The sequence below is a fragment of the Anguilla anguilla genome, chromosome 16 (assembly GCF_013347855.1).
Source record: "Anguilla anguilla isolate fAngAng1 chromosome 16, fAngAng1.pri, whole genome shotgun sequence".
Lineage (NCBI taxonomy): Eukaryota > Metazoa > Chordata > Actinopteri > Anguilliformes > Anguillidae > Anguilla > Anguilla anguilla.
Genome location: NC_049216.1, coordinates 24,271,256 through 24,291,280, shown reverse-complemented (window position 1 = coordinate 24,291,280; position 20,025 = coordinate 24,271,256). Strand labels below are relative to the sequence as shown.

General features: G+C 47.8%; 1 protein-coding gene across 6 annotated transcripts in view; it reads right to left on the bottom strand.

Moving 5' to 3' along the window:
* LOC118214760 (transcription factor 12-like) overlaps positions 1–20,025 on the bottom strand; it is a 100,115-nt gene that overhangs the window by 50,030 nt on the left and 30,060 nt on the right. For all 6 annotated transcript variants that reach the window (XM_035394951.1, XM_035394955.1, XM_035394954.1 and 3 more), the window contains one exon: positions 14,817–14,919. In XM_035394951.1, coding sequence (XP_035250842.1) covers positions 14,817–14,919 — 103 coding nt within the window. The remainder of the gene's footprint in view (positions 1–14,816; positions 14,920–20,025) is intronic.

Below are 20,025 nucleotides of genomic sequence, written 5' to 3'. Positions count from 1 at the left end.
CAGCTTTATTGTGTTTGCTGCATTTTCTCTTAATATGCCTGAGAAAAACAGGAAATGAAGCAGGAAAGGGAGGGGGAGCAGGCAGCCTCTAAGACATAATGCCAAAACTGAGCAAGACCACTCAGTGAACACCTTTATCTGGGATTATTATTGGTACAGATAGTAATACCTTTATTATTGGTACAGATAGTAATACCAGATAGTAATACTGAGCGTTTTTTAAAATCTGACACATTTCTCTCCCTCTTTCTCTCTGTATACATGTATAATATTACTGTGCGTGTGTGTGTGTGTGTGTTTCTGTATGTATGCGTCTGTGTGTGTTTTTAAAAAGTACTACTGCAATTAGAGTGCTCACTCACTCGGAACGCTCTCCACTAACGGACCTCACAACGCCACGCTCGCGGGGCTGGCTGATTCCCACCAGCGTTGCCTTTCAAATTGGTCCCCATTGCGTCCTCGTCTGCGCGTTTGTACCTGTCTGTCCCGCTGCTGAGAGCTTTGATGTTCTGACAGGTTGTGCTGCAGCAGAATAAGCAGAGGCACAGAGGCTTGTCCGGGGAGAGTCTGGAACTGGAGGGGTGGGGCGGGGGGGGGTACAGATGACAGAATTAACCGATACCTTAAGTCCCCCCCCACACACACACCCCCCACCCCTCCAACGCCCCCTTCCCGTGTGAATGGAGTGGCAAACCGCAGAGGAGTCCGCCTGAGCGTCCCGTGACAACGTGGCGGGAGAGCGCCCCGTTCTCTGACACCCAGAGCGAGCGCAGCATCCATGTCCCTTAATTACAGCCTTGTCAGCGACGCCATTATTCCAGCAGCTCATGCAAATGTTAATGAGCTCTTATTTGCATATTTATTTTTTTGCCTTTGTTGAAATGTCATTGATTATTACGTCCTACGATGATGAATGCCTCCACTGATGCGCTGTGATATGTAATTAGTCATTAGATGGAATGAATAGATCAATTAAAAAAAAAGGAGACAGAGAAAGAGACCGGGATTAAGAGTAATCAAACAAGGATGGTTCTGAGGACAGGATAACACAATCTTCTAAAGGTGAATCGCGTGCTGAAGAAATAAGAGGCTCCTGTCTGGCAGTTAAGCTGCTCTGTCCTCTCCTCTTTCACGTCCAGGATGTGGCAGCGTGAGGCGGAAGCGGAAGGCTAAACCGACAGCAGGTTTTCAGCGGTGGCAAAGATTCAAAATATCCATCCGGATCACAGATTAATTCCTTTGTGTCACACATTATTTAGCCTTGAACGAGGCCTTTTAAAATAGAGCAAAACTGCCCTGCTGAATGACTCAAAAGAAGAAAAAAAATTGTTTTCATCTGAAGTCAGGCTGTGATTTTTCACCCTCTGTCGACTAATCAAGACATTTCGGTCCATCCAATCTCCAGGACTGTTTAAAGAAAAGGTGGTTCAGGGTTGTGTTCTTTCTTTATTTCCCTTTCCCTTTTTAGGAAGGGTCTCATTTGGCCTGTGCAGTTTCAGAGCTTAACTATCCCCCAGCCAGTACTTGCTATTCACAGATGAAAAAAAAAAAAACACATTACAGCAGACCAGATGGGAACATTCCACATGACCAAACCAATCAATCAGCTAGGTGGGACGCAGGTGCAGCACAGCCGCGCAGCAACACACCATTTCACAGTCTATCGGCCACAAACACACGGTCACCAATCAATGGCACCCTGAGGACCCGCGAGGGGGCGGGCCTCCAGAGCCCCGCCAGCCCACGGCTGATGACTTCATAATCACACATCGCCCCTCTCAAGGAGGACGCAGCACAGCGGGGACATACCCCACCCCCCGGCCCCCCAGATCAAGTCTCCAACCGCGTGCGTGCTAATCGCACGGCACTGGAACCGACACACACGCAAACGAGTGTAAGCACTCCAGTGTAACTGTGCACACACACACACACACACATGCACACACCTGCGCACGTACACGCACACAAGCACGTGCGCACACAAACGCACGTACCCCTCACCTACAGGTCCAAACAGGACAAGGCTTGTGTGAAGAATCAACATATGATCTGAACAAATCATCAAAAAAGTGTCTGGTAGGTTAGGACAAAAAAAAGAAAGAAAAACCAAAAACAACAACAAAAATAATGAAATAATAAACATAAAAAACAAAAAAAAATCCTTAAACTCTCAGGAAGGATATTCTATTGAGTCAAAGATCAAGGATGTTACTCACCAAGCCACATCAAAGTTAGTGTACAAGCCTGGCATCTGAAGAGAAGCAAAACAATGGGGACCAAACACTGAGCCGCCGGGCCGTCCAGACGCAGGACGGGGGGGCAGGGGATCTGAACTCTTAGTCATGGAGCCGCGGGGGCCAAACAGGCCCCCCTCAAAGGACACACGAGGGGAGACTTGTGCTGTCGGACAACAGAGCTCCCAACGTCAAATAACAACAACAATACGAGATGAATGGAGTCTGTTATCCTTTGATGACAGTTCCAGACCACATTGGGGGGGGGGGGGGGGTAAACCAACAGCAGGGAAATGACCTGGGTTTTAAAAAGAGGACACTCCTTGCATTTACGGAACACAACACCCCTCCCTTTACTGTGTGGAGCGCTCTGTATAGTATGAAAACCAATGCTGGTTGGCTGGCGGTAACTGAGTGACAAGTGGGTCGCCCGCTATCACCATGTGTGCGTGCTCCCCCCGGCCCCCCCCTTCTCAAACATTTAACAGCGGGGAATTTACAGGAGAGCTCCCGTTACGGCTGGCGCCTTTCATTCCTGCTCTACGGCTCAAGCCTCGAACACAAACGCTGCCGAGCGGTAAAAGGGGAAGAGGTGGACAGGGAGGGAATAAGGGGAAGGAAGAGAGAATCTGGCAACCACAATATGACCACAGCGTCAGGAAAACGAGAAATGAAGCCGGGATAAATGGATGTGAACAACAGACCACTGCACCACAGGACTCACCCACTGCATACAAGTCCTGTATTGAGACTTATACTGAATCTTATCGGTTTTTCTCAAGCAGGAAATATTAGCTTGTTTTAAGCTACTTTTTGCTTGTCAAGTGAAATTGTCTTACAGAATTGACAAATCTTGAAATTAGTCAAACTGTTTCACCTCATTGGCAATCTTTTTGTAATTTATCAAAATAGTAATAGAAGTAAATAAGAAGCAATTAAGATTTTAAGTCTTTAAATTACTTTTATTTTAGACTTTTATAGTGGCACACCAGACCATACAGGCCAAGCATTTTATAAACACAGATATCACAAATAATATTATAGATATATATTATCATATATAATATTATAGATATTAATATTGAAATACAAGATGGAAAGGTCCCTCTAGAACTAAAAGGTCAAGTGTCAGATACGTAAGTGGACTGGGATTCGACCAGTGAGTTAACTCATAAAACTGATATTAAAATACAATTAAATATCTGCGGCCTCTGACAGGGGTTAATGTTTTGTATTTACTGCAGCCCTGGTGTTTGAACAAAAAACCCAGCGCCTACAAGTGTGTGTTTGCATAAATATTGGACCGCATCAGAGCCGTGCAGTGTGAACAATCGCACAGCCTCTCCCTTTCGGGTACGTGCTAATTTCGCCCGTGTCCGCGCGACCCTGGAGGCCGGAAAGTGACTCAGGCTCAGCGGAGCGAGAGGAAACGAGGGGCCTGGGAAGTGGGCAGTGTTTGGATCGCTTCCTAGTGCGAGAGAAATAAAAGCCGGCGTATTATTAAACCTCACAAAGAGAAATAATCACAGGTCACGCACATCACACGCCACCGCTAATATTAATGAAGCGGCAGTAATTATACACGGAGTGTTCTGCTCGCTCGACGCTCTTAATTCACCGGAATCCCGGCATTCCGTAACTGCAGTGGGAGTGGTTAACGGAACGAGAGGAAATTCCGCGAAGGCGCCCGAGCACACTGCATGCTGGGAACAGGGCGGCTCATTGGCGTGTTAATGGAAATGGAGATAAGGTCAACGTCTGGGAGCCTGGCTCATGCTAAGTCAATTATTTCGATATCTTGGCAATGCAAAATGATTAAATAAAATTACAGCATGGATCAATGGAGGATTAATTTCACAGGAACAAAAAAGCTCACATTAGACAAGGTAGAAATCACTGAAATGGGGGGAGATTAAAAAGGTCTCGGTTATCTTAATCAGTCCCATTTCCACTGCAGCCCTCAGCCGCTGGGGAGCCTCTGGCGGGGGACGCGCCGAAATCGCTGCACGGCCTCAGCTCCAGGCAGGAGAGCCACCGCAGCCCGTAAAACGCCTCGCTCTTTAAGAGAAACCAGCGGCTCGCCGCTCAGGCTCGCTCCTCATTACCGCTCCAGACCCGCGGACCCCAGACGACACGTCTCTGACGCGGCCTGCGTCGCGCTCACACGCACGCAGCTTTCGTTTAGAGGGTTAGGGCGCGCCGCGGTCTCCGGGAGCCGTACTCTAACAGGTGCCCCTGAGAGGCAGGCCGCACTGGGCCTCCTCCAGAGATGTTCCCAAGGAGAAGGCAGACCTCATTTGTTCCATAGGCAGCATTCTTTCCTTGTGAATCACCGCCTCGCCAGCGCAGCCCCTTCGTTTAACGATCGCCAGCGCTTTTATTGGCATCAGCTGCCCGCTGGTGCCAGAGGGGGCAAGCCGGAGAGGAGGGGCAGATACCGAACTGGCTACGACCTTGACTTCAGAAAGCGTTTTTACCAGGACTTAGGAGAACGTCTCCTGCCGCGGTTACCAAAAGAATTATTCAGCAGGGCTCCCAAAACTCGAAAAGAGGGAGAGGTCCAATGAATGTGACACTGGTGTCTGAGGGGGTGTCCAGTCTGAGCTGAGAAACACACAGGGGACTCTGGCGTTCTCTGGCGTTGGCGTACACTGTCTCTACAGTTCAACAGGAGAGCCCATCCTCTCTGTCATCATACCTGAACGTGAGAGAACGAATTTACACTAGCTTGTGATGGCTCATTCAGCATCACCAAGCTTTCTATTAGGAAAGGTTTTCACTTAGTAGAAATGGAAGGGGAGGGAAGGAGCAAAGATTTGAGTGAATCAAAGGAGGGGGGAGGAACAGCCCTCTTCTGCGGTGGCACTCTAATAGACAGACACACACTTCACAAAGGGCTCTACCTTTCTCTGTCTCTCTCTCTCTCCCTCTCTCTCTCTGCCTCTCCCTCCCCCTCTCTGGTAAAGCGGCAACACACCTTACAAAGGGGTCTGCTCTCTCTGTGAGAGCAAGGAAAGGACACACACTTTACAGAACAAACACAGAGAGTAAGACCGGAGGTGAACTGAGAAGAGAGAGAGAGAGAAAGAGAGAGGGAGAGAGACAGAACTGGGAAACAGGAGAAGAAGAGGAAGGAACTATATAAAATGTTTTATGAAGAACATTTCCTGGTACCATATTCAGAGCTTCAAATACCCACTTCATTTTGCCGTGAATATTCCCGCCAAAAGACCTGTGAGCATCATAAGCACTGATTGGGATTTGTGTTGTTCTGTGCTGCTGGAAGTGCTCTGCAGCGCTTAGCGCTGCCTCAAACATTCTAGAATGATTACAGCTGTAATTAGCCAGGCGAACATCACCCTCCCCCCACCACCCCCCAACTCTCTCTCGCTCTTCCACACAGACGCACGCACTCTCCCACACACACACACACACATATACATACATATGTATTCTCCCATGCACACATATACACACACACAGATATGCATACGTATGCACTCTCCCACACACACATATACAAACACAAATATACACACATATGCACTCTCCCACACACAGATATACATACATACGCACACGCACACACGCAATATAATACACACATATGCATTCTCCCACACACAAATATACACACATGCACACACACAGACACACACACGCATGCACACACACACACACAGGCATACACACATGCATGCACACACACAGACACACACACACACACACACAAGCAGGCATACACGCACACACATCTTCCTCATAGGGCCTGTTACATCATCACGCCTGGCCCCTCCCCCAGCTCCTCTCTCCTCCTCAGAGGGGCGGGCCCTCCAGCTGGAGAGGGAGCAGCCGCGGTGCCCTGCTCCACACACAGCTGATCCCACGCAGCTGGGCAGCCTGGCAGCGCACATGGGACAGGGGACAGGCTGAGGGCCCGGGGCCCGGCAGCCAGGGATCCTGCAGGGGCGGGGCCCAGGAAGCGGTGGGCCACAGGGGAGTTTGGGAAGAGGGGGATTTGTGCCCTTTCAGCTCGTCTTGAGCTCTTCACGCTCGGCTGAGCCCAGTAATAGATAAAAACACCCTAGAGCTCGGCAGAAGGACAGTCAGTAACAGCCGAGCTGCACTCTGCCACCTCCCCTCTCCAGCGCCTGTCTGTCACTCCCTGCAGCTGTCCGCTCCGTCCACCTGTACCCCGCGGTCCGGGCCTGTGCATACAGCCGCACTGCCCCCGCCAGCTACACCACACATGCGAAGAACCACGGCAACAGCAGCAGCCCCGCCTCCCATCATCCCCTTCCCACCTCCAGAGAGAGGCCCTGGGAGGGTCGTCAAGGACAACGCTCGTGGGCTGCACTTGTTCTCGAGTGTGTGTGTGTGTGTGTGTGTGTGTGTGTGTGTGCGTGCATGTGTGTGTGTGCATGCATTTGTATGTTTTTTGAGCATCAGTCTGAAACAACAGCAGTGCAAGTGAGACAGAGAGAGGCGGAAAGAGAAGGAGAAAGAGAGGCAAAGAGACAGAAGAGAGAAAGAAAGAGAGAGCGCACTTGAGATAGAGACAGAGACAGAGGCGGAGGGAGGGAGGGAGGGGAGGGAGATGGCAGGCTTTCCCAGCACCTGTGACCCACACTGCCTTGCAAACAGTGCGCACACCTGAGCTGCACCTGGCCACAATCAGTGCGGCAGCTGTCTCGGATGGGGCTGCCTCTCAGGGGACGGTGCGTTAGACTCCTGCCTCAGAGACAGGCACTGGGGAGGCCCGCGTGGGCTGGGATTTGGCCTGCCGTGATAAGCCTTCAGGAACAATCGCAACTGAAACAGGGGAGAACAACCCAGACACTGAAAGAGAGGAGGGATTTCTCCCCACTGGCTTTACAAAAGGCAGGGAAAACATGGCTTGGCACCGCTGTTGCCCTCCCCATACAAGAAACCCCCCCCCCCCCCCCCCCCCCCCGGATAGGCAAGGCTCAGCGAGCTTTGCATTGTCACTAAACGACTGCATAATTTAATTTCCTGCAAATCCATTAGGTTGCATCTAAAAGGGAGATGAAAAGCAGAGGAGGGAGACTCTTGTGTGTGTGGAAAATCTGTGTAGCGTGCGGACTGCAGCGAGAGCGAGAGCGAGAGCGAGAGCGATGGCTGGCCTCGGCTACACTCAGGGACTCGCCGTCTCCGTGCGCGTGGTTTTAAACACGGTCACGCGCACGCTCCCAAACCCAGAATCTCAGAGCGACGCCCATCGCATCTCAATCAGTGTGCCATTAGGAGTATTAACAACCGCTTCTGGCCTTTTATCTGCAAATGTTGTGTGCTTTATAGTTATATGTACTGTGGATTGGTTCACAGGTCAGTCTCACAAGAGACAAACAGACTTCCTGGCTAAACAATACATTAAAAAAAAATACAATACATTTGCAGGATATTTTCAGGTCCTACTTATGCAAATAATATAAGACTCTAAAATAATAAACTTTGTCCTTAAAATCAACAGACTATGGACACTTTCAGAACTCACTGTTCAGCCCTATGAAAGGAGGCATATATGCCAACAGAGGAACACATGAGAGTGGCTAGCACAACTGGCCAGTCCAACTCAGAGGGGGGAAAGAAAAGGCAGGGATTTTTTTAAAGAAACTGTAAACTCATGGGATAATCTTGCAACTTCCTAAGAAATTCACAAGAAATTTACAAGAACATTTTAATTACCGGCGTGCCAGACCCTCCGACCAGAACCTGTTTTTATTTTTTGCCGTCTGTTTCAAATGTACAGTGCGTCAAAATGATAGAGGGCAGACTGTAAACCACAAAATGAATGAGACACTTTCCAACCGCAGACAAAGGAAAGCTGAAAGAAAAAAGATAAACCAGTCTGGACACTGGATGAGTTATGATAATCCCATTACACCTCACGCCTTCATAATTCTGTCAGGCTGATGAGGATTTCCTCTCTACTTCAGCCGACCGGTTCGGAATGTCCAAACCTAATTTGTCTCTGCCCACGTATGACCACGCAGTGAGCGAACGTCTGGAGGTGAGCCTCACCGTGAAAAACCCCCAGACACGCATTTAAAGGGCGAGGGAGCGGGAGGGAAAAAAAAAGAGTGCAGACGTTCTTAATCCTAACAGGTCGCAGGAAGCGGCCGCGCCCTGACCCGCGCGGGGAGGATCATTCCTGAAGATCCGCGGGGCGGGGCGTGGGAATGGCTTCCGGAGGGATCTGACCTGATGGGACCTGAGCGGGAGCGGGGCACTGGGCTCGGAGCATCTGTCAGGAGACCCCACGCCGTCCCCTGCTCCATTAACCGCCGCCTAATAGAATCCATCTACCTAGAGATCTGGGGAGTGTCTCAGAGTCGCGGTCCCCGAGGCAACCGTCGGCATGGGAACCGGGCCCTGGCCCCTTCCAATAACAGGTGCTCACAGGCACCCTTCCGCAGGGGATTCTCTGGCCTTCTGAAACTCTCGCCGGGCTGACGAAGGTAGCGCCGGCTATGAATGCGCACGCGCTCAGTAACTCCTGGCGGCAGTGGGGGCGTGCGCACGCGCTCAGTAACTCCTGGCAGCAGTGGGGGCGTGCGCACGCGCGCGCGACTGTGGTCACAGGAACTACACGGGAAGAGCAGATTACAGTAATGCTGAGCACCGACGCCCTTTCTCAGACGGGCCAGGGGAATGTGCTGCCCATGCCAGCTCAGCGGAGACCAGATACAGGCCCTGGCACGTGGCCCCAAACGCTGGACTGGGGCTCATTTCTAATTACCTTTCATTACTGTAAATGTTCACGAACACCGAGCAAAACCAACAGAAAAGAGAAAGAAATGCTGTCATGGGAGAATCTAACCTATGCATGACAGGACTGACTGTGGGAGAAACTTAGACGAAATGCAACATTTCACTCTCGGCACTTTCAGTCAGATTGCTAATGAGTGGTATGTCCCAGAAATTTCATTGTGGTGTGTAATCATAGCCAAGGGATGTAGGTTGTTTGTATTATTCGTAATGTTGTTTGTAATATTTTCAGAAATGAGCCAAATACGAAAACCGTTCCCTCCTACACACAGGTCCCACAATGACCTATCACAAAAATTGTGATTGGTCAGTGTGGTCCTCCATAGGTCAGTGATTGGTCCACCAGGACAAAAGCATGGAGTAGTGCGCCCTCATAGCGGCTCCACTTCCTGTGTGAGACACGAGTGAAACAGCAGGGAAACTCGCTCCCTACTTCCTTTTCTTTGCTTATCTTCTGTGGTAATTGTTCAAATTACGAGAGAATATTATCGGCTATATTCCCGTAACCGCGCCTTCCCTGTAATTGTGAGATCAGAGGAAATGGGGCACTAAAGTGGGGAAAGAGGACACGTCCCTTCCACCCGCCACCCCCCCCCCCCCCCCCCCCAAAACTAGTAAACACAGCAAAATGACTGTATGGTCAGATGGAGATGACTCACTGTAGTCAGGAAAGTCTGTACTCATAAGACTGTAGGTACTTTATACTAGGAAGCCTTTTAATTACAACAGTCAGAGCTGACAATTTGATTAATTATATCTTAGATAAACCAGAGAGAAAGAGAGAGAGAGAGAGAGAGAGAGGTAATATCAAGCATGTGAGGTGTCGATGGGGGGGAGGGGGGGGCAACAGTGACACACAAAAATTTCAAAAGGGCCACAGAGAAAATAAAATCACACAAGGGCTTTGTGCACCAACTGCCAAATGACTTGTGAGAAGCGTGAAAAGCCACAAGGTTCACGGCCCTGCAGAAATGAAAAGGCGTCCTACGGCTCGATAAACAGCTTGGTTAAGGAGCTCTGACTCCTGTGCAGGCCCTAAGCCTGGTGTCTGAGGAGAAAATGGAACCAGGTTCAGGCCCAGCTGGGAACACAGGCTATCAATGAAGATGCTGCATGCAGCGCCACGATTTGATGCAGCGTCCCAGAATGCTGTGCGACAAACCATGAAAGCCCTGTGTTGTGTAGCACAAAGCTTCTATGATACTTAATTCCTTACATATGAACTCAAAACTTCAAAGGGCTTAAAGTAAAACTGATGCATGATTTTCTTTTTCCCTCAACTGTGACCGGCTAAGTACAAACATGGACCCTTACATTACTCAAGATCATGTACAAAATAAATACATGCTGTTTCTAGACTAAGCACATGTCTTCAGTTGTGCAGGTGTAATTGACTTCAAACCTAACCCAAGCCAATTCTTATTGCGAGATCAATGAAAATGTTAGCATAGGTGCAATTCCACAAGACAGATTTTTATAATCATTTTATAATGAATGTCATCCAATTTCGAGCAAAACAAATTGAGATTTAAACCATGAAAAACAACAGTCAGTTGCAAACAAAAAGGTTTTTTAACAACACACCGAAATGCATCATGTAATTTTTTAAAGATGTAATCCCACTTTCATTCATGACAGCACACAGTGTACAAACCCACAACACAGCAGGAAATAATTGAAATGCAGGCTACTTCAACACAGTCTGTGGGGATCCTGACTCAAGGCAATGGTACAGACTGGTATATACACTTAAAGCGGGGGTGAGTTTTATAATTACCAACTGTTACCATTAAGTTGTTGATATCAAAATAATTATCAAAATAATTATCAAAATAATTATCAAAATAATTATCAAAATAATGACAAAAGTGTGTCATGTGCATGATTGTAGCTGGTCTCAAGTAAATACAGCACACGCTGAAGTGGCAAAATTCCTGATCCGTGTGTAAATTCTTCATTAATCTAAAGCTGGATTAGATGTTATTAGATATTATTACAAACAATGAATCACATCATTGCACATTGCCTCACTCCCTCAAGGAAAACAAACAGACTCTTCCAGAATAGCTTTCAAAAGGCTCTTTAGAAAGCTTCCCTTTTCTTACAAATAATTCATTTACTCGGCAGACATCGTAACCGGGGGCGATGTAAGAGCTCACTATCTGACATTTACACGATATGTAACCCATTTGTAACCCATGTAACCCAGCCGGCTGCTTATTTGAGCACAACAGATAAACGTTCCTCACTCAAGGGTATAGAGGCAAGGCACCACCTGGAATCCAAACCAATGACCTTAAGGTTCAGAGTCAAGTGTCCTCCTGTGACACCGCAGGCCAAGGAGAATGGAGACGACTGTGGGGGGGGGGGGGGGGGGGGGGGGAGACTGTCTGCACCCTAAAACAGCCACAGCACCCCACTGCCGCTCCTCACGTGAGGACAGGATAAGGAGGCTTAGCGGGCGTGGCTTGTGGTCAGCCCCGCTGCTGGGCGTGGTTCACGCATGCCGCCCCAGAGGGCCCGCGGGGCGCAGAGGAGGCCAGGGTAAGAGGATTTGAGCAGGACGGCGGCACAGGGCAGCCACAGGAGCTGACCACTCAGCCAGGGCAGCCAGCACGGGCACAGAGATTCAGCCACACACTGGCATCATTAGCCTCTCATAGCATAATCTCAATGCATTTAAATGCGGAATTAAGGATGCTATGCAGGAAATGTGTCATTGTTTTTGAGAAATGTATTCTTTTTTAAAAATTATTGTTCATCATTCATGTGTGCTATTGTATAATTTTTCTGTTTATTCATCGCACTTCCTTCTTGGCCAGGTCTCCCTCATAAAGAGAATCTATAAATTATATCTCAGTGACATCTGGTTAAATAATGGTTTAAAAAAAGAAAAAAAAATTGGCATCACATCCAAATAACATGATCTTCATTTAATTGGTCAAACTGGTGGGGATTAACGATTCCAGAATGATAATTCAGTTGTATAGCATGCTAAATGTATGTGAGGTATGAAGCTGTTTTTGTTACTGAAGGACCTGACAATTAAGCCAAAATTCCATCAGTAAAAATAACACTCATCTTTCATTTCCACCTCACTTCTGACATGCTTCCAAGCCATCTAATAATTTTCTCCACAACATACAGCATATGTAGCATGACCTTTAAAATGAACCACCATTCGTCTGGCTGTACAACACATTTCAACAGCTAGAGCAATTAAAATATTGTGTCAAATAAACAGTGATTACCAGCCATCTGCTAGGTACCAAAGGACAGACATGTTAAAGTTCAGTACCACACACTATAGCTGACCTCAAACAACCCCAAGCTGTTTTCAGCATGCGCTACTTCACCGTGCTCTGATGCTGCCGGGCCTAAACCTTCCGCCTGGTGTTGCTCCGATCGTACTGAACCATAGAATAAAAACACAATGCCACCCTGGCAGTGGCTGCCAGGCTTCCCGCTGGCTGAGAACCTCTTAAGGAGCAACGTTTCTTATCGGAACCAAGGCTGACTTATTCCGTTCTCAAAAGCACCGCAAACGAGGCTGTTTCCCGGTCACGGAGTCACAGACTGTGTGAAAAAAATCAGCTGAACTTCCCTGTGTATGTCTTCCATGGTGCAGGATAATGTGCGGCACGTGTCAGATGTGAAAACACGCTGAACTGACTTTAAAGCGCTCCATCTTCCCTTACGTTCCACCTAACTGAGCCCAGTCATCTTAACTGGCATAAAGCCAATTTTGCATTTTGTTTTTTGTTTTCCAGGGGGTTGTGACTGGTCCAGAAGCGCAGTGGCCATCGGCCTCCTTCATTGGGCAGACCTCAGCAGAAGCACGCATTTAAAGCAGGTGAACAAAGCAGCTCTGTTTTTACCAAAACCTTTTTGCAGACTGATGGGATCTGTGTTCAGGGCAGAGTTTCTTAGACTATGGGCCAGGACCCAAAATGGGTCGCAGGACGGTATGGGGCAGGGCCCATAATGAGTCCGTAGTCCACTGGGCTCATTTTGATTCCTGATATTAAAAATAATTACCAATTTCCAGATAATCATAAAATCAGTGTAAAACCAGGGATTTCAGGTAATCCACTAAGATAACTGCGGTTCTGTCTCAAAACTGCAATACAGAGATCTCACACAAACAGGTCACGTACAGCGGACTGCCTATGAGTCTGTACACTGCGCACGGAACACGCAAGCCTCCATTTTAATATCCCCCGTAGGCCCAGTGCTATTCCACCGGCGCACAATAACCTCAGAAAGACTTGATTTACTCGGCTCGTGTGACAGCACTGCATTTCCATGTAAATCCTCCATGTTAAAGATGGAATTCCGGTCGATACAAACAGGGCTCATCATCCCGTCCTCGCCTCAGATTAGCACGGGCAATCTGTGCAGGGAGCACACACTCAGCTCGCCTAATTTCCTGACACATCTCCATGCCAGATCATTTACATATTTGGGTACTTTAAAGCATAATTAGACTCCATGTCAGGGACAATTGAGGAGACGCTTCAAGCCGCCCCCCCCACCCCCCGTACTTAACACACATATACATAGCCACATGCTCCCCGAGATCAACAGCCAGGAAGACAACATGTTATTTCTTTCTTTGTTTTAAATCTCTGTGTAGCAGCACACTTTACATGGTGACCAGTCTCCAGGGAAGGTGTAACATTGGTCTCAATTCTCCAGAGCATGCTAAAGGAAAGACTCTAAAGGGCAAACTACCAAGACAGAAAGCCGGTGAACACATTTAAATATGTTACCCCTGGCCCAGCCCACCTTAAACATCATTGGTCACGAGCATTTTATTTCCGCTTGCCAGTGAAAAGCCGCGCTGCCCGGGGTCAGTAGAGAAAAGCTCTGGGCGGATTAGAGATCTGACTGTGTCAAGTGTAGGAGAGCCCCCAGATTTGCGAAATGAATTGTAATTTTACAGACGTCCACAGTGCATAATCAAGAGGCTGTCTATAGACAGAGTGAGCCCACCGTGCAAATGAGCGCCTGCGTTGGCTGGGGTAGTTATGCAAACACACTGAACGCTGAGGAGGGGAGAGACTGCCGTGGCAGAGAAGGTAGGACACGTGGAGGACGCGGAGCCTGCATTTGTGGTTCTATGACTGTCTTTAGTTTTGTTATTCATGCCCATTTTCCTGGTCCTGCACACCGCTGTATAATTTGGATGTGCACGTGACATTGTTTTGTGCAAGATGCAAGACATGAAAAAGGCATGGAGGCAAAAAGCTGCAATAAAACAGCATTTAACTTTTTCATATCTATTACTCACAAAACGGTTTGACCGTTAAGGATGATAAAAGCCAGGATTGGAGACTCGACATTCGCACCCCCACTGTCTCCGCTGATTTTGTTCCAGTTCCTTCTCAACCCTTGTGTAAATTAACTTGGCACACCTGCTCAGCATGTTAAAACCGCCACCCCTCCACCTCCTTAAAAATCCTTTCCGCCACTGCCAGTTGCCTTTTCTGATCGCTGGGAGCCCGTCTTTTGTGATGGAAAATTGTACTGATGGTGTGACTTCTATCCCGGGGGAGGGTCAGCGTCTGAAGACTGTCACCAGAGGAAGTGAAAGAGGGAGAGGGAGGGAGGGAGGGAAGGAGGGAGGGAGGGAGAGGGAGGAAGACAGAAGCTGCAGTCTTAGCGCGCAGGAGAGCTGGAGGCTGTGGGCACAGGGATCTAAAAGGACCCGAACGCCTCGATGGCGCTCTGAGGGGCCGCGGGGGGGGGGGGGGGGGGGGGGGGGGGGGGGCAAGCGGCGCACCTACTTACCCATGATGCCGGAGTTGATAAAAGGTGTCGGGGACAATCCTTCATGGGACACTAATCGACTGTCACTCAGCTGATCACCATAATGAGGGCTGTCTGCAAAACCCTAGGGGCAAGAGCAGAGATGGCAGCATTAAGCACACTGTTAGGCAGGGCCACTAATTGAGTGCTATGACACTCCTCTAATTACTGAGAAAGGGAGCGCAATTGGTCAACTGTCCCCTGAAACGGTAAGATTTGACTTTCTTTTCTTTTTTTTTGTACCCTGCATCATCTGCTACATTAAAAAAAAAAAAAACGTAATCTTGTCGTGTTTACGAAGAAGTGGAAGAAGGTGCCCTGAAGTGCTGACTCTGTAGAAGCCGAGAAGCCGCAGCTGTTTTGGGATAAACTTGCATCTTTCCCCCCCGCACACCCATGCCCAAGCAGCTTGGAAAAGCAGTGGGATTTTAATGGACCATTAGGCCTGCGCTGTAATCGCGCGCGCGCTGCAGGTTAATGCAGGCAGGAGCGCGGGCGAGGGCATGCAAATGGGCCCGCGCCGTCCTAATTACTCTCAGCGCCCGGACAAAGTGAGAAATTCTTGGCGACCGACAGATGCAGCCCCCGCTCTGACACAGGAACCCGGATCATTAATCATCTCCACGTCGCCGTAGAAACAAGGCGGCGGAGACAGTTACCCTCGGCGATCACACTCTCTGACTAATGCGGGCTCCTGTCAGACTGCAAGCCCATGTGTCGTCCACTGACTCACACCAAACCGTACACACACAATTAAAGATAGGACTATAATACACTATAAAATATAATGCTTTGTGACAGCACCGGCTCGCTACATGTTGTTACGAAACAACCTGGAATCGACAATCACCAAATGCCAATTTCAGCCACGAAAGTCTTATAAAGCGCGCACGACTATTGGATGGCGCACGTAAACAGACACACACTTAAAGCCCTCATACTTCAGAGGTGACAGGAGCTTAAAAATTTTGGCCCTTCCCCGCTGCGGCAGAGCAGTGCCCTTTCATGGCAGCTATCAGCTCTGCGGCTGGATATCGGTCACAGTGCGGTCTTAAAACGCGGGAGTCTGCCGCCATAAAAGATACCCGGCGCCGGTGCTAATCCCCGGGCCCGCGAAAATCCGCCATCGCTCCAGCCCAATGCAGGAGGCGAAGCGCTGCGCAATCTGTCTCCCAACACCGCGTTAATTCCCCCGGGGAAGGCCTGAGCAGCGCGCCTGCACTTTCTATAGGCTCTTTTTTTACCCCACAAACTCATATCCTTCCAATTCAACATCCGCTAAAAAAATCTTATTATCCACCTTTTTCTGTGTGTAAACGGATGGCGACGGAGTAATTTCAAAGGCGGCCCCGCTCAGGCGCCTCTTTGTGTTTCGGCCAGGCCGTCGTCTTCGTTAACAACGCCAGGACCCGATTCGCCAACGCCGCCACCCCCGTGAGCTGAGCTGGCGGACAGGCGACAGCGCTCGCTATCTCCCCGTGTCACAGGCAAACAAATCAAAATGCAAAAACTTGAGATATGCCATGGGGAGGTGGGGGGGGGAGGAGGGGGGGGCAGGGGTGTCAGATTCTATCAAACCACGGACTGGATTGTCTTGTTCAGACAACAAATTTAATTTAGATTTAAAAAAAAACATTAGATCAAGAGATCCACTGTTGGCAAAACATTCATAAAATGTTTTGTTGGCAATAAAAAAAAAAGTGAAATGTCAAATTTAACACAACTGCTATGCTGTTAGACAACTGTTTTAATTTACAGCATTATTTTTTTTGGAGACCGAGAACTCTGTTCCTAGCCTTGCCTGGCTCTCTCTATTTTTCGGTGGGAGTGGATGACAGCGAAGCAGGGATAGGAAGGCGAGAGAGGAAAGGGTTTGGAATAATGGCCGGAGCTCAGAGACAGTGCACTGCGAGGCCGGTCCCCGGGGACTATTAGATCATCAATCACCGAACATTCATCATTTCCAAACGCTCAGAGCCCCGCGTTTGGGGAGACAGTAATGGGGCGGAGCGGGGGCCCCCGCTATCTCTGCCGCTTCGCTGTCACGGCGACCGAAAGGCCAGTTACTGTCAGCTGAGCGACTGTCAGATTGCTGCTTAGGGATGTGAGTCACGGCTCGCTCTCCCCGCCCCGGCCTTAAAAGCGCCATCCTTTCCGACGGGCGCGCGGCGTCCCCGGCGAACCTCCGCCGCCGCTCAAACGGCTGGCGGATCGATGATTACGGCCCGGTGACGGACGCGGGCGAGGCGGTCCGGGCGGTCTGGGCAACCCTCGCGGGGCGCGCAGCGGCGGGGGGGGGGGTGCGTCCTGCGGCGACGGTGGGCCCGGCTCCGGCTGTCAGACGGCCCCGCCCGCGGCCGCAGCTGCCCAGGATGCGCCGCGCGCGTGGCCGGCGGCCAAGGTCAGAGCGGCGGCCCGGAGTGGCCCGCTCACGGTCAGCTCAATCACACGCACACAGGCACATGAGCAGAGAGGGCAGCCGCTTTAAAGCGAAAAACAGAGCTTCTTCAGAGAAACACTCACATCTGCACCTCAGTCTCTGCGCCACTGTATCAGCTGCGCTACTCGCAAAAATTACAGCACAGAATAACAGACAAAAACAGGTCATAATATTCAATAAGCCAAGTGCATTTACAGTATGTAAATATATGTACATTTAAGAATACAGTACATTAAACATTTACTGATTATTATGTAATAGCAGTTGTACAATAAGGTCACTATGAAATGTTCGTATGTGTCTGGTGAAAATATTATGTTTATCCCAAGCTTAGGCAACCTGAAAAAGCATTAAGCATGGAACAGCATATATGCTGTAAATGCAGAACAAGTTTGACCACGTGGCTGTTCCATGTTTAAGTCTGGTGTTCCGTTTGGGTCAAATTGACCCATTTTAAACTTTTAGTAAAAGAGGAATGACACTTTTGAGAGATGTATTTCAAAACCAGTGACTAAACCAGTAAATTTGGTTCTTGTTTTGCATTTCTAATGTGTTGCTCATTATCTGTATTATTTGCTTTATGTCTTTTAGCCTATACAGTTTATTTGAATATAATAAAATATAGATTAAAAATAATTGAGGATGTCAGTTAAAAAAAAACAATAATCTACTGCATGAAAACCTTGATTCATTTTAATTTTTCTCAGACTGAAACATGATTTATGCCTCCCATGCCTTATAGAGGATTTTTTAATATAAATAATTTTCATTATTAACACTTTCATTGTTATTATTGAGAGGTAAATAGCAACCATTAAGTTAATCATATACAGTGAGCTCCATAATTATTTGGACAAAGACATATTTTTTTATTGATTTGGCACTGTATTCCACAATTTTAGATTTGTAATTAGACAATTCACATGAGGTTAAAGTGCACATTCCCAGCTTTTATTTAAAGGTATTTTTATACTGCAAACTGTAACCTGGCCTGCAACTGCTAAGACCACCAGTGCTCTCTTTCTTCTTACAGAATCTCCAAACAGTTGATTTTGGTAAGCCTTTGTTTGGCCTATGTTTCAGTTTCTTAATAATGGCTTCTTTGACTTTCATTGGCACAACACTGGTCCTCATGTTGACAAACGCAATAAAAAGTATCGAATCAATACTAGATACTGAAAGCTCTCTTATATCTGCAATAAGGAAGCAACTGAACACACCTGACTAGTGAGAAACACCTGTGAAGCCAGAATTGAGCACATTAACCACATTTTAAAAATACTGGAGTACAGAGCCAAATAAAGAAAAAAATATGTTTTTTCCCCCGACCTTATGGAGCTCTAGTAGGAAACTCTTTCTTGCTGAAATGTACATGCTCTTTGAGGTAGCCAAATCCATTGTTCAACCGCTGTCTATTTTTACACTTGACCTGTAGCCCGAAAATCAGGCTACGGAAGTAAGAGACGCAACGGCAGAGACACTTGATGACACGCTCACAACGCTCCTGTAAAATAAAGGGGAGGGCATGGCTGACAGGTTACACACTGAGCGTATTGAAATGATGAGAAAGAACGGAACGAGGGATTAGAACAGTACGGATCAGCAGTGGTCTGTGACACAATGCAAATCCAATCTGTGTGTGCGCGCGCGTGTGTGTGTGTGTGCGTGTGTGTATGCGCACGCGTGTTTGTGTGTGCATCGTGTCCCTGACACTTCAAAGAATCCTTCTCCCGAAGCCAAACCTACAGCAGGCAGTAGCAGACTGGATGAGGCTTTCTTGCGAGCAGCAGGCAGGGGGAATAAAGAGCAGAGATGACGAATATGTGATTAGAATGTTCTTAACTGAACATTCTAATGCTGATGTAACAATCACTACTGGTAACTGAAAGCAATGTTCTAGTTCTAGAACACTGACTTTGAATACATTTTTTTTTTTTACATTCCAAGAAACCTACTCTCCAAAGGGTTAAGCAATACACAGCAGGAAAACTCCACCCGAGGTTCACAGAAACATCTTTACATTTGTGGGTTAAGAATCAGCCAGCATTTTCAGGTTGCTCATTTCCAGTTTCATTTCAGCTGCAAACCGCTGTAGGGGAGGCTGGGCTGTTTTATTCTGTAGAAACCATCCTTTAGAAAGATGAAGAATTACAGACAAAGGAGGGACAGAAAGTTAGAAGTGAAAAACCACGCACAGCAAGAGAGATGCATATGCAGGCCAAGGGACAAAGGGGCCATAGATTGATAAAGATTTGTATGACCTGACCTAGCTTTTTTTCTTTAAGACAGACTGCAGGAAGCATTTTGCACAATCATTTCCAGTGATTTCTGGTGAATGAAGAGAGAATTAAACAGAAAAATAAAATAAAAACATGGCCTACTTTTTCACCATAATGCCTGTGTTCTTAAAATCTGATCTACACAATGACATGTTCTTTACAAGGACGTACTGAAACCTAGCAAAACTAGCCAGAATACTATACTATACTAAAGCTATACTTAGAAGGCAATGTTAAAGATACTTGCCTTGTTTTCTTTTTCTCATTTAGAAAAACCCGCCTGATTTCCTAACTGGGCATTTGAGCATTTGGCTCATGAACCAATACTTTTCCTTTATACAGCTCACTGGAATAAGTGAGAACATGGAGCATAAATTACTTCAATACTGGATTCATTAATACGAGAATTAATTGTTATCTAAATGGTACATTTATATAAATAATTCATGCTTCCTGCAAATAATTTATAACA